The sequence below is a fragment of the Manacus vitellinus genome, unplaced genomic scaffold (genome assembly GCF_001715985.3).
Source record: "Manacus vitellinus isolate BGI_N305 unplaced genomic scaffold, ASM171598v3 scaffold_60_pilon, whole genome shotgun sequence".
Taxonomy (NCBI): domain Eukaryota; kingdom Metazoa; phylum Chordata; class Aves; order Passeriformes; family Pipridae; genus Manacus; species Manacus vitellinus.
This window is the reverse complement of record NW_021940687.1, coordinates 2,594,313-2,609,547: the sequence shown is the minus strand read 5'-3', so window position 1 is coordinate 2,609,547 and position 15,235 is coordinate 2,594,313. Positions and strand designations below refer to the sequence as shown.

Here is a 15,235-nt window from a genome sequence, read left to right as displayed (position 1 = left end):
ACCGGTCCCCAGTGTCAGCAAACACCTTGGATTTTGTGTTACAGAAATCTGCAACTGTCAGGAAACCAAATCCTCCAATAAATAGTGGATCTGCATGAGAGGGAGAAGTTTAGATTTGACGTCATCACTGACAAGCAGCCAACAGAGCCAACAAGGAGCCAACACAGAGTGCCCTGAGAACAGCCAGAGCAAACTGAACTGAGTTAAATAAAGGTCCCTTCACCAGTCACGGATTTTTATTGCTTTTTTTACTTTGGGGGACTTCAGTGGTCTTCCTAAGGAAAATGTGATTTCTCATCTTTGGCAAATTAAAAAAAAAAAAAAATGGCAACTAAACATAGACTTGCTATTTCCTTTCTTAATCAGAAATATGCAAACATTTCAGTGAGTTTATAGCCCTGTTTATCTCCAACCCTCCTGTAATCTGTTAGATCTGTGTCCAAATGCAGTGTGAGACAGAAAAAACACCCTCAAAACTCCCTGTTAATAACTATCATTAATGCCACACATAAACAAAAACTGCATTTCTGAATACAGGGTGGATGCTCAAATGTTTATTAGAAAGAAGGAAATAATCTCAGATGGCAAGGAACACCATCCATTAACTTTGTGTTTTCGTGGCTAAAACAAGAAGACCTTACTGCTCCATATCTAGTATATAATCTGCAGACTAGAAAAGTAAGAAATAACTGCCTTCCTTTTCAGTACTTTATTACTTTCTTCAATTTTGATTGGATCTAGTGACTCCAATGAAAGCATTCCCTGCCTCCCCACAAAAATGGGTACCTGGTGACAACTGTGTCAAACTCTGGTTTCATGTGCTTAGCCAAATTGTTTAAGTACTGTTTCATTTTAATCATCTGAACATTTAACAATGGCTTCAATTCTTTCGATTTTTTTTTAACTCTTTGTTAAGAAGAATGGTATTTTAAATACATCTTTTTATTCACTTTTCTATATTGACAGGTCTCAACTACAGGTTACTTTATCAAGACCACCCCTGGAGTAGCCTGCAGAGCATTTAACAGCTTACAGAACATGGGATGCCCTGCCAGTGACATCAGGGGATGTGACTCTGCTCCAAGGGCCTCATGCCCTGCAGTCCCCACCTGCCACTGACTGAGGTTGCCAATCCTGAATTCTACCAGAACTGGGTCAAGGAGCCGACCCAGCACACATAATAAGGTTTGTGAAACCTCATCCAACTTTATACCCTAGTCACTGGCATGAATTTAGTTTTTTAAAACCTTTCCCCTGCCCCCCAGAGAGCACGGTTCAGCTGCCAGGTGTCCCACTTGCAGCAGCAGTCTTCCAGCACCCAGTTCCCTTGAGGTAACCAAATCCTTAGTCAGCCCTGGTTTCCCATGTCCCTGTGCTGGCAGGGTGGCTCTGGACACTGGGAATCACTTCTGTCAGAGCAACACCAACATCCACACCCGCCCAAGCCAGGGCCTCGCAGCATAGCTTGTACCATGGTCACAGACTCAACTCTGGGCATGCTCCCCCACTCTGGAAATCATTGCATAGCTTCTTCATCACAAAATGGGACAGTGTGCACTTTCACCTTGAAAATTTGATTCTTTTTTAAAATACTGTATTACAGTATTTCTACACAGCACTGAAAATATGGAAGCTGCAAACCCAAATATAAATTTCTTAGCTATTTTAAGTTCCATTATTACACTCAATATTGGGCATAATTTTTTGTTTTAGAAATAAATAATTCTATGACTCCCTCCCCATGATTTTTTTTTTTTGTCCTAAGATTTCAGTGGTTATTTTTGATGTGGGTTTGCCAGGGGTTTCTCAAGCAGAATCCACAGCCAGACAAATTATTCTAGAAATGGAAGCCTCTGGCTCATTTAATTAAGGCTAGCTTTAAAACTGTAATCATTTAAAGGTTCAAGCAGTGTTAAAGCACTTCAGTGCCAAATGAACCAGCTCTACCCAACAAACATGCTTTTCCAGCGTGGCTAGACTTGCTGGATGCCTGAAAGTAGGAAAACAACAATTGGTTGACATGGGAAAAGATCCCCAAGAGGGAGGGAATTACGTGAACAGATTGGGAAATGTGTACTTAGGTAGATAGCATATAGAGACAAAAAAAAATGGTCTCAAGTTTTAAAAGTGGTGCCTGCAGTACTTGGAATAAAACACACTGTGCTCAGAGAAAAACCACATGGCACCTCAGTTAAGCACTCAGTTCAACACACAGTTCCCAAGCACTAGGTACAAACAGCACATGAAGAGCCACATAAAAAATACTGGCCATCAAGTAGAAATTCTTAGTTGCTTTCACTGACTGGAGAGAGAAATACAGACATGAATCCCCAATACCTCTGCTTCATGCCTGGCTGTGGACTACTTGGGGAAGAGCAAAGTCACACAAATGAAAACCCTGGACCACGTTCTCGGGCAGAGTTTCACAGGACAGTACTGCCTGATGGTTTGGTACCAGAGTTGCTGCTTGCTAATAATTAAACATTCAAGCCATAGCAGCAATAATATCACAGAGAAGAGCTGCTTTGGGGGGGCTGATCCCAAAATCAGGTTCATAACAGAAAGTCTAAGCGCCTACTTTTGTTCACACGAGCTGTAAACCAGCACAACAAAGTGAAGGAACTAGTCAGTAGGAGACTGATCTCAATTTTTCCCCCTTGAACTTTGCCCCTACACACTTGTGCAAACCCCTGCACCTTTCTATACCTGCTCCCTCAGAAGGGCCTGGCCACTCTATGCACTTAGACTGTAGGTGCTCTGGGAACTTGCACAGTATCATTTCATATGTATATATATGTATATAAATAAAACTATATTTTAAGTCACTTTAAACACAGACAATACTTTGTTTTCCGTTATTCATGTAAAAAACTTACTAAAATTGCAAGTCTTTCTCCATTTATTTTGCTTTTGCCTCAAAACCATCATCCATGTCCACACTGACTAGATTTCATCTGGACTTTCACAAAATTCCAGAATGGTTTGGGTTGGAAGGGTCCTAAAAGACCATCCAGTTCCAACACACTGCTGGGGGCAGGGACACCTTCCACTAGCCCAGGTTGCTCCAAGCCCTGTCCAACCTGGCCTGGAACACTTCCAGGGATGGAGCAGCCACAGCTTCTCTGGGCAACCTGTGCCTCACCACCCTCACAGGGAAGAATTTCTTCCTAATATCCCACTTAACCCTGCCCTCTGAAGCCATTCTTCCTTGTCCCATCAATGCAGGCTTTCTTCCAAAGTCCCTCTCCAGCTCTCTTATAGAGTCTCTTCAGGTACTCAAAGATCACAAGAAGGTCACCCTGGAGCCTTCTCTTCTCCAGGCTGCACAGTCACAGCTTTCTCAGCCTTCCCTCAGAGGAGAGTTGTTACAGTACCTGGATTCTGTACTATCCCTGTGAGGGGTTGGGTTACTCCAGGCTGACACACCACTCTGAGGAAGTTTCCCAAGGGAAATAGTTTAACACATCAAGAAATTAAGACAGTCACAAAAGACTCTTTACACAAACTAGGTATTTTTACAGATAAGGCCAAAATTCTCTTCTGTTTTATGCAAATCCAAAGTTGTATCACCTGTCCTACCATCAATCCCCACTGTACTTTAAGCAGAGGTTCGATAACACGGTGATGGGTTAATAAATACCTACATGCCAGATCAGACAAGCCCAAGCTTTGCTAACTTCCCTCTCACCAGCAGGAGTCTTTCCTACACCCCTGGCTTCAGGCTACCTGCCAGAGAAGAGCACTGAGGGCACAGTGATGCTCATCCTTCATGATTTCAGTTGAAGACATGTCAGACAGCTCTAACAGAGTCTCTACAAAGCCTTTCACCCTCCCCTTTTCTTTTCTAATTCTTGTTTTTATTAATGAATGACTGCTCTGTCAGACAGAGGGGTCCTTCAACATCACAGCCTTGAAAAGTAAATCTCTCACACTAGGCATGTGCCGCCAGGGCAGAGTTTTTTAAATGTGCAGCGTCTCCCTTTTGCCAAAGTAGGCAACACTGCCCTTGCCAGACGTGACTTTGGTTGCAAGGAGAAAGGGCTGACACACAGAGGTGCTTCTGCAACCCTGTTTTGCTAAATGCACATCCCCAAGGCTGTGCTGCTCTGAACACGGCGGTACCACGAGCCACCATCCCTGCTCAACCCCAACTCCCTGTTTGTTCTGCAGGCACAAACCTCAGGCTTCTCTGACCTGCTGCACAGCACACTGCACTTCTGTAGCTGTCTTAGGTGCCTGCAGGTTGTTTCTTTGTTTGGTTTCGGGGGGTTTTTTCCTCTTTGAGGCTCCATATATTCTACATGTTTACCTATCTGTGGAAACAAATCTGAATGTCACCCACAGCCAAAAAAGGGTTCCAGTGGACCACCTTTTTTTTTTAATACAGCATTTCCTACAGTTGTTCTGACTAAATGGCATAGGACTGTGATAACACCTGACCATTTTCTGAAATGGTTTCTGCGTTTTAAGTTACAACATGTGCACATAAACAACTTTTTGTAGAGGAATATTCAGATTGTTTCTCCTTTGCTGCAGCATAATTCAATTTTCTTTACACATAATGGGACACTTAGTGTCAAGAGAACTGTAAAATAATAAAATGGGTTTATTACACAATTTAAGTTCACATATTCCCTAAAAGAAAAAAAAAAACAACCACAAATTAACAAAACACACCCCCCAAATGTCTGTCAACAAAATGGCTGCGGTTTCACCTTTCCCCACCCAATACCACATTCCTACATAGCATCAAAAAAGTCAAGCCCCCCTCCCCCAAAATAACAGGTCTAAAAAATATACAGTCGAATCAAAAAGTACACAAATTGCAAAGTTGCAGTTACCTTCTTTTTAAACCCTGTAATAACTCCAAATTTAAAATAGTGAATTACTAACTTTCTCTTCTGAGGTCAGACAAAAATAAGTCCTAAGGCAGCTTATTTGCCATATTTAGGAGCGTCAAACCAAAGCAATGACAAACATCTGGCTATGATTCTTTCTGGAATTTTGACTATTTCTTCCTGGCCAGGGAAGAAAAACACTGAGCTGACCAACAGCACCTCAGTTCCTCCAGCACAGCACTTAATAGGATTCAACAGCAGCCCGTCCCTCCGCTCCCCCACATATTTAAGCTGTTAATACTTTCACAGCACAGAGGGGAAGAGCTTCGTGGAAGGAAGGTCTCAGCAGTGGAAGGAAGGTCTCAGCAGTGGAAGGAAGGTCTCAGCAGTGGAAGGAAGGTCTCAGCAGTGGAAGGAAGGTCTCAGCAGTGGAAGGAAGGTCTCAGCAGGCGCAGGGAGAGCGAGGCAGAGGCGGGAGGGCAGCGAGTGCCAGAGCGCGGTTACACCCCAGAGCCACCGGCAGCTGCCCATCCCGCTGGGGCTCACCACGGCACACAGGCAGTGCTCCTCAGTGCCCACAGTGCCATCTCAGTTTGTCACATAGATGTTTCTTACTCAAAACTGCTCCACAGCAGCTTTTTAAGGTGCATCCTTTTCGCATCACGCCCACCGAAGTTCCTGGGGCACGAAGGCCGCCGTGAGCAGTCGCTGGGAGTGGCGCTTTGCAGCCTGCACAGGTGGGAAACACACCCTCCAAACCATGGGAAGCACATTGCAGTCAGGGTACTCCCTCTGCCATCCCAAAACCCTCCTGCAGTCCCAGCCCAGCTTCTGATTTCGGGGCTGCTCATGGCTGGTCAGGAGCAACAGGCATCCAAGGGGGAGCCACTTTCATGGCACCTTTTCAGTCACAGATAACTGCAAACTGCACAGAAACCAGAATAACCACAGTTATTCTGTTCCACTCCAAACTTAAGGATGGAAAGTAGCCTTGCACTTATAATAATGCAATTTATAAATTTAAATAAGCCAAGGAAGAGTCATATAAGTGGCCAGCAAAGACAGTATCTCTATCAGAGTAATCACTGAGTCCTTGTTTTCAGCTCAGCATGGAATAAGGCACTTCAATTTTGTAGTAATGTAATAGTTTCGTAAGGTACATCAGTAAACACCAAAGTAGACATGATCAGTGAGAGGACAATACTTAATAAGACAATAAAGAGGGGAATTAAAGTGTACTCTTATCTAACTAGCCTGTTCTCAAGAACAGCAGTGGAGTGGAACATCTCCCTGTCAGGAATCCACTGGTGTCACAGGGAGAGGGACACATCACACAGCACCCCAGGGATGCAGCACATCATTACTTCATTAAATTAAAAAAAAAACAAAAAAAGAAAAAAAACCCACCCAGACTTCTGGGCTCAAAACAACCCAAAAAGAATAGCATGAAAGAAAAAAAACATCCCAGTTTAAATTTTCCCATTGAGTAGAGCAGGCAGTCAGACCTGCCTGGATCTGCTGAGAGCTAAGATCCATGCTATGATTTTATGACAGCTATTACAGTTCTACAGAATTCATTCTCCGACAGGTGAAATAGAGAAAAGCAATCTACTATAATATAATGAAAAAGTATTTTTCAGTCCCAAATTATATTTGATGTTCAAGCAGAAGGAGAAGAGGAAGCACATGCCATTGAAGAGGTGCCAAGTTCTCCCCAAACAATTCGGTAAACTAGAAGCATAAAAATCTAAACTTCTTTTTCCAGGGCACTTCCTCATAGCATAGAGTATAATTCATATAAGAGAATTTCCCATATAACACATATTTCCTACATAAGGAACAACATACAGACCAACTATTAAACATCACGTTATGGCAGCAATTTCATTAAATGACATTTTGGGGAATTCAACCCAACCCAGGCCCTTCTACTTAAGAGCCTGCCATATTTTTGCACTGATCAAAGGCCTCCAAGTTTAATCTCTTCAGAAAATCTGGAAAGCTGGCAGAACTTCTACTGCAAAACCATGATTACTTTGAAGTGTGCCCACAGTCGGAACTAAATTGAATTTTCTGATCATTCACCTCATAGTCTGCACAACCACCCTTCAGACAGACTTAGTTTGGAGGGAAGAGGCCAGGCACCCTGTGACATGGCAAATGCAAAATTTGAGCTGACTAAACAAGCTGGTTGTAAAAGGGGAAAAAAACCCAACCCATGAAAATTATGAATATTGCATCCTGGCTTTGGATGGATATATTTCATTTTCTTTTCTGTTTTGGGAGGGAAAAGAGAAACCATAAATAGCCCGTTTTCAGTTTTTTAAACTCCAGAAAACACTGAGCATTTCTCCACCCCCTAATATTCAAATCAGATTCCTTGAAGAAGAGCTCTGCTCCAGCATACTTTAAAGAATAATTCCCTCTTACTGATTAATAAAATTCCCAGCTAGAAAGCAAACCATACAATACAGATGGAGAGAGGGGAGAGAGACAGTGGATTTTAGACAAAAGGTGGTGGAATGTAGCTATACTGAACTTTTAACACACTGTTCTAGGTACACCAATGAGAGCACCCACCAACTCCTGTCAGGAGAGAAGCAAATGTTTTAAACACATCATGGAGAAAGGAGGGGAAGACAAGGAAAAGCTGCATGGATTAAGCTGTTACTGTGGCTATTCTGTGTATCCCATATGGTTAAAAATGCTGCTGTGGCTCATTTTAGGCAGCAAGGCAATAAACAAGGCTCCTGCACCAGCTTCCCCACCATGCTGCACAGGGAAGGGCCCCTCCAGGAGCTGACCCCGTGCCCAGTCAGGCTCTTCCACTGCCACATCACTTTTCCCAGTAAAAAGTCATTTGCCATTTGTTCTTATAGAAGAGAAAATTACTGGAACAGGGGGAAAAAAAACCAAAACACAAAACCACCTTTTGCCACCAGCTACACCTCCCTGAGCAGGCAGTGCCAACAGCCCAGGGGAAAGGCCTGTGTCCCATTGCACTGACTAACTATTGCTGACCTGAATCAAACACAAACCCCAACATCACCTCCTGTTTTTACACTCAATGAAAAAAACTGCAAAAGCAAAGAGGAGAGGGCAAGTGGCACAGCAATCAGAACCTCCACCCCTCTAGGACAGCTGCTTAATCACCAATTTCTCTTATTATTTTTAAAATAACAAACTGTGCTAGCTCACACCACCTATTCAGCCACGTGGCTGCCATTTCCTAACTCTTGCCCACAATCCCCAAGTGAAAAATTTGCATTTTCCATTACAAACAGTAGCCAACAGTTCCTGCTATCCCATCAGCTCACCAAAGAAATTAGGAGGCAGAGGGTCACAGTTTACTACTTCATGCCTGTTTGCTGTCATTGCTACCTCATTTAGACAAAAATGAAAGGCCATGGAAGCAGTGTATTAGTAGGACTCTAATGCCACAGCTGCTGACTCTGGAGTTTTTTGTGCTCGACAGTCTGGGGCTGACCCAAGGCTGACCCCTTCTCCTCATCACTCTCAATAACACAGGTTGCTCAAAGCCTCATCCAGCCTGGCCTTGCACTGATTTTCAAAATTACAGGGCTGGGGGTATTGCTTGGGGTTTTGTTTTTTGATTTTTTTAAAAATCAAAACACCAACGTCTACACCAACCTGGAAAAATAAATAAAATCATCCTTCAAAAGAATCAAAGTCAGCAGATTTCCTAAAATATATTATGACATAATTTAAAGACAAAAAAAAGGGGCTTTTGTCTTCTGTGCAGTACCTGAGGTGGGTTTGCAATCCCCTCTGCATGCTCAGGTGGGAGGATACAGGCACAGCCTCACAAACAAACCAAAAAAAAAGCAGATTCCTTGTTTGAGAGTTGAACAGCTGGACAGAATCTGTAGAATACATTCCCAAAAGCCACTATTTCTTCAGAACTCCACAGGCATATTTTTCACATTTGGAAAAAACTCTTTTGAGTCTATGCAACAAACTAACTCTACAAGTGCTAATTATAAATTACTGATCACAGATTTGATACAGACACAGGATACCTGATAGCTGAGTACCTTCACTAGAACAGTTATCTTCTGACAACAGATCTTAGGCCAGCTAGAATTAAACTGAGGTCAACACCGAAAATGTAACAAGAACTGGAAGAACAAAAATTTCTTTAAAGGCAGAATCCTCCCAGTTTGAGCATGGTTTGTATGTCTTATGGCAGATTTCCCCAAGCACACTTTTAAAAAAAAATTTCCAGAAACACTGACACTGCTTTGGTGTCTCCCTTCTAAAGCGTGGCAGCAAGAAAAGGCTTTCAAACAGGAGCAAGTTTACTTGAAGAGGATACATACCATTAAAATAGTTAATATAAATCAGTAACTAAGGCAAAGCTCTTCTGCTCTCCCAGCTGCCAAACTGACAAAGCTGCATGTGGCTCAGGAAGCAAGGACAGCTTGGCAGGAGACAGTTGGTGTTCCCCCAGAGCAAACAACAGTGAAAGACTCTCCTTACGGTGTGCGCTTATATTTGAAGTTAAAAACACAAAACACACGTTACACTTAAAAGACCTTAAAAAACAAGCCGTGCAACTAATTTCACTACTTGTGAGCAGGTAAAATCCCGACAGGAATCTTTATTCAGATACCGCCTCAAAGCGTCCCAGCTCTGCACAGAGGCACGTCCTTGCGAGCTTTACATCATCAGAGGCTCAGTGTACTCGAAATCAGGTGCAAATCTCTCCTACCTCAATGTCAAGCACTTCCACCGTGTTGTCCAACATCCTGATTCTGACGGGGAGGTCGCGCTCGTGCGCTCTGGCAGGCGACGACGCCATGGCGGCGGAGAGGTTCTGTCCTGACTCCAGGGTGCTCACTCCTGCGGTCTTCTGGGCACCCAAACGAGAGCCCGGCGTCTGCAGAACTCTGTATGTTCCTTCTATCTCTCCCATCTTCCAACAGTGAGCAGAGTCTAAAGAAACATGGAAGAAAACAGACAGTTACAGCCTGAAAGATCTCTTCCGTGTGAAAATCCTACCCACTGAAGCACTGTCACAAAATCCTTATTTAAGGCTCTTTAACCTTGTCATTGGTTTTGCTAGCGGGACACCAAAACTCTGGTCAAAAACAGAAGTATTCAAGGTCAGGTTGGACAGGGTTTGGAGCAACCTGGTCTAGGGGAAGGTGTCCCTGCCCATAGCAGGGAGTGGAATGAGATGAGCTTTAGGGTCCCTTCCAACCCAAACCATTCTATTACGATTAAAATCCAGACACTGGGAAGAAAAAGTAGCAAGAAGAAATAACCATTCAGAAACATGGTTAGGCAATAGGATACTCAAACCTCTGCCCTCCACCCTTCTGACACGTTATTTTAGTTTCTGATGAGTTTTCCTGCTGATTGGGCTCCCTACCACCAGCAGCAAGAGCACTGCAGACAGGCAGTGAAGGGTAAGGCAGAACTGTGCCTCTCACCTGTACCCAACCATCCCACTGACCACACCCCAAGGTAACAGGAACAATTAACTTTCTTCATCCCCTAAATGATGACTCATACAAAACCTTAACTGCCTGCAGCTCAGAGCCTTCATCAGGCACTGGCTGCAGATAACAGTTCCTCATCTCATTAGCAAACCTGCCCAGATTAAATCAGTGGGCAAAAATCTCAATTACATAGACCAACATTAGACCAACCACTAGGCCAACTCCTACAGCAGGAGTCTTGCTGTCATGGTTTGGTGGCAGTTGTGCAGAGCAAATGTTTAATTTGACATGGGGAACAAGTCCCACACGGCTCTCCCCGGCTCTCCCCAGCTCTCCCACGCCACTGGAGCAGTGGTGATATTTGCCCAGGGGTCGCAGTAGGGTCTACATGGAAGGTGAGGCATGTGGGCTCAGGATAAACCACAGCCCCTGCCCCACGCTCACCCCTGGCACAGAGTATTTGGCAGCAAGGTGCAAGGCGCTCAGCAGGAAGGCTGAGGCTCCTCGGTGGTTTTGGGTGCATTACCCAAATACCACACTGTGTCTGAACAATCCAAATTACGTGGGTACTGCAGCTGGGACAGCCTTCACTTGGCGAGCCCAGCACAGAAAATCCAAGGCAGTGTTAGGTTATTGCTGTGTCTGAAAAGGAGAGAGGCAGCTCATGAAAACAGCCCTTTGTCCCTCTGTGCTGCAAGTAGGTAGACAGCCTGCTCCAGGGATTTGAATGGAGCCAGCCTTACATGTCCTTACAAACTATCGGGGAGTGATTTAGGTTTCAATCCTTACACTCAGAGAGTCTGGTCAAATGTCTTCCCAGCTTACAGATCAGTGCATTTTAACATTATGAGGGATTTTATTTTTATATTTGCAGACTCTGTACAGATAAACTTATCCCAGGAGGGTAGACAGACACCTCCCACCTAATCACACCCAAGGCTTTTTTGGCCTCTGCAAGTGCTGCCTGAGCAGCACAGCTGAGACCACCACAGAGAGTCTCCAACCTCCTGGCTGACCTTACACGTGTGATAATTACAGAAGGGCTGGAAAAAACCATCAAGTCCAACCATTAACCCCACTGCCAACACCATCACTAAACCACGTCCCCAGATGCCCCATCCACATGTCTTTTGGACACTTCCAGGGATGGGGTCTCCACAACTGCCCTGGGCAGCCCATGCCAGTACCTCACCACTCCTTCAATGAAGAAATTTTCCCTAATGTGCAATCTAAACCTCCCCTGGCACAATCTGAGGCCGTTTCCCCTTGTCCTGTCCCTTGTTGCCTGGGAGCAGAGCCTGACCCCCACCTGGTTCCACTCTCCAGTCAGAGAGTTGTAGAGTGAGAAGGTCCCCTGAGTCTCCTTTTCTCCAGGCTGAGGCCCTGCAGCTCCCTCAGCTGCTCCTCATCAGAGCTGGGCTCCAGACCCTTCCCCAGCTCTGCTGCCTTTCTCTTCTCTGAAAGTGCTTCAGGGATCCGAAATTGAATCCAGTATGAAGGATGATCTCAACATAAAAGTGGGCACACACTGCCCAGTGTCCAACTTACCAGCTTTGGGTGACAAATAAGCAGAAAGTTTCTTTCTCAAAGTGTTTTGTGCGTATTCTTTTGCTGGACTCCTTGGTTTGTGTGGCCACACAGCCAAGGAGAAAAACTTTTAGGTCAGAAATTTTAAAATCACCCTAACAGCAAAAGTCAGCAGAGAGAGGTGCCCAGGTTACATCTCTAAGTGCTGATCTGAAGAGAAACCAGACCTCAGTGTCATCTGTATCCCCTCGACACTGTGTACTTATCATGTAACCACACTGTAAGATTTTTGCTGGGCAACTGGAGCTGCCCAGGATCGGTCACACTCCTCACGAGGCTGTTTATTAGCCACCTGCTCTTAAAGTTAGTGCTTTGTGAGCACATTCATCCCCTTCTGAATAAACAGCTCCTGGAAGGGACAGGCACTGCAGTTACCCAAAAGGAAAAAAATGCAGGCAGCGACAGCCGAGGCAGAACACGGAGCAGCCCCTGGCAGAGGCCTGAGCAGCCTCCCCTCCAGCTGGAGCCAGCCGCTTCCTGAAGGCAAGGCAGGCAGGCAGGCCACCCAAATCCGGACTAATGAGGAGCTCCTGGGTATTCTCACTGGCTTTGGTCACCCGCCAGGAGAGACCAAAGTCATTTCAAACAGAAACTGCAGATGTCAAAGTCCTTCCCCACAGGTGGTAACAGAAAAAGTGAACTCAAAAGGGCTCGGCCTTGTGTCTTGCTGATGACACGTTCCTAAAAATATTTACCCTGGCCAGTACATATTCAGATTTTAAAGGCCTAACAAGCACTAGGCAGAAAATGCAATGTGCAGAAGCAAGCCTGATCCTCAGAAGAGCTGTGCCCTGCCTGCTGTGGCAGCTGGGAGCATGTCTCCATGCCACATCCCATTCCCTGCCAGAACACCCTACTAATGCCAGCATAACTATTAACAATCCCCAAATAGCCTCGTCTGCTCCCACTGCCTCCAAAACCCAGTGTGTGAGGAATGTTAACCAAGCCAAGCACTATTTCCAGTTTCACCACCAATCAGAGTTACCTATCATGTTTTATGTACTCTGACAACATATGACACTTCCTGACAAGAACTGTTGTGCCATGGTTTGAGAAACACTTCAGTTCAAGGGGCTGACTACATGAAAGGAGGAAGAAAATGGACCAGTGAAGCCTGAGACATGCTGCAAGCACCAGGAAGATCAAGAGGTTCTACAGGCAGAGCAGACTGTCCCACAGCACTGAGAGCCTCCTGCCCCAGGCGAGCCACAACACAGCCTCACCAATGAGAAACTGAAATGCAACGTTACCACAATATTAGTGGTTCTAAGATAAAAATCTTCCTTCGTTGCCCCTCCCTGAACTTGTTTGCACCTAGTCCTTGTCCTGATAATTTCCTATCAATTAGGATCAGGCATCAAACTTATATCAGCTCCCTATTGCTTTCAGTCCTAAGTGAAGGAGCATATAAAACAAAACTTAGGAAATTTAGGTAGCTGTATATAATTTTTTAAATGTTTGTACTTTTTTTTTTGTCGTCTATTTTAAATAGCTTTTAAGTCACAATGAGTTTCATCTTCTGCTTGGATGGAACAAACTTATTTTTCAGAAGCAAGACAGTGTTTTCATCTAGCAGCAAATCTGGAAAGGTAGCTTACACCTGAGCACATGCAAGATCACAGAAACACAGAGTGGCTGGGGTTAGAAGGGACCTTAAAGCCCACCTTGTTCCAACCCCCTGCCATGAGCAGGGACACCCACTAAATCAGGTTGCTCCAACCCCATCCAACATGGCCTTGAACACTTCCAGGGATGATACCAAGGGCTTTCAAAGGAAATCCTCTGAGCACAGTGGATTTAGTCAGTGACAGGGTCACTATGATGGTCCATCCCTCGCCCGTGCAGAAGGCAGGTCTGAAGTAAGGCCACTTTCCCTGCTGCCCAGTGTGAGCAGGGTGATCCCTGCCTCCCATACAAAGGGATCCCCACTGCCTGTGCATGGCAGGAGCACGCACGGAGCAGCAGGGAAGTACTCTCAGATCAGGTCCCTTCAGCCACCAGAAGCAAACCTTCCTCTTTTAACTTTCTCGCTAAGCAACAGGCCGCCCCTCGAGCATCCCTACACCGAGCCGGCACTCACCGATGCACCAGGAACCCACCCACCGCAAAGAAGAGGCACAGAGGCTCCGAGCGGCCCGCTGTGACAGCAGAGACACGTCTCCGCGCCGCCCGGACCCCACACTCCCCTCCGACCCCCGTCCCTCCACACGGCCGTGAAGGCTCTCACGGCTCTCCCCTGCAGCCACACGCCGGCCTGGAAGGACCTGGACGCGGGGACCGGTGCTTCAGGAACACTTCTCTGACCGAGCAGCGGCCGTGAGAGCGGGCGAGCGAGCGGGAATGAGCCGAGGGGGTCCCTTCGCAGGGAGACGGTATGCAGGGGAAGGGCCGTGCCGGGGCGCGGGCGCCCACACACATCCACCTACCGCGCCCGGCCTTAGGCCAGGTCCCGGCAGCGCCCCGGGGAAGCGCACCCGCCGTCCCCGGGGGGCCGGCGAGCTCGGCCGCACACGACGCGGTCCCCCTCCCCCGCCGGGCTCCCACGCAGGCGGCGCGGCACGGGCGGAAGCGGCGGACGCGCAGGGCGGGGCGGGCAAGAGCCACCGCCTTGGGGAGCCGCTCGCCGGCAGGGCCGCTACAGCCCCCCCCCGTTCCCCCTCAGCTCCCGCTCCCCCATCTAGGCCGGCTGTGTGGTGCGGGTCGGTCCAGTCCGATCCAGTCCGGTCCGATCCGGTTCATATCACGGTCCCGCTCCTCGCCACCTCAAACGCGGGCCGGGCCCGTCCCGCCGCCGCCGCCCGCCGCCCGCGGCGCACCGGCCTCACAGCGCCCGGCCACGCCCCGCCCCGCGCCGGCGCGTCCCCATTGCCGGCAGGGGAGGGGGGGTCTGTGTGGGCGGGGGCTGCCGGGGGCGGGGCCTACAGGGGCGGGGCTCGGCCGCACCCGGGGGGCGGTAACGGAGCCTTCGGGGCAGCCCCGGGGGGCTCGGACGGAAGCCCCCGGGGCTGCCCCGGGTCCCGTTACCGCCTCCCCGGGTGGGGCCGGCCCCGCGCACGGAGCACCAGCGGCCCCGTCCCCTCCTCCTGGCCTTTTCACGACAATTTGAAAAACAAAAATGTTAACGTAGCGTGCGACTTTTGTAATAGCAAACACGCACAGATCGCGCAGAACAGCCCTTTCAGCCTGAGGCGGCTTCACCCACCCGCAGAAAAAGGCGACTCGCGAATTTAATGAGTTATTCCTGACTGGCAGCATTCTCGCCTCTTCAAAAGAACAGAAGATGCGAGGTTTTAGAAAATGTATTCCGCGGTTTGTTCTCCTTAAAAAGTGAAACGAAGCTGCAGA

General features: G+C 47.1%; 1 protein-coding gene across 5 annotated transcripts in view; it reads right to left on the bottom strand.

Annotated features, from left to right (window-relative positions):
* FARP2 (FERM, ARH/RhoGEF and pleckstrin domain protein 2) overlaps positions 1–14,173 on the bottom strand; it is a 71,156-nt gene extending 56,983 nt beyond the window's left edge. For 4 of the 5 annotated variants that reach the window (XM_018083132.1, XM_018083135.1, XM_018083133.1 and 1 more), the window contains exon 1: positions 9,571–9,858. In XM_018083132.1, coding sequence (XP_017938621.1) covers positions 9,571–9,774 — 204 coding nt within the window. In that variant the 5' untranslated portion in view covers positions 9,775–9,858. Of the gene's footprint in view, positions 1–9,570; positions 9,859–14,154 lie in introns of those variants that run through there. The other variant, XM_018083131.1, reaches the window with a different exon arrangement.
* Between the last annotated feature and the right edge of the window lie 1,062 nt (positions 14,174–15,235).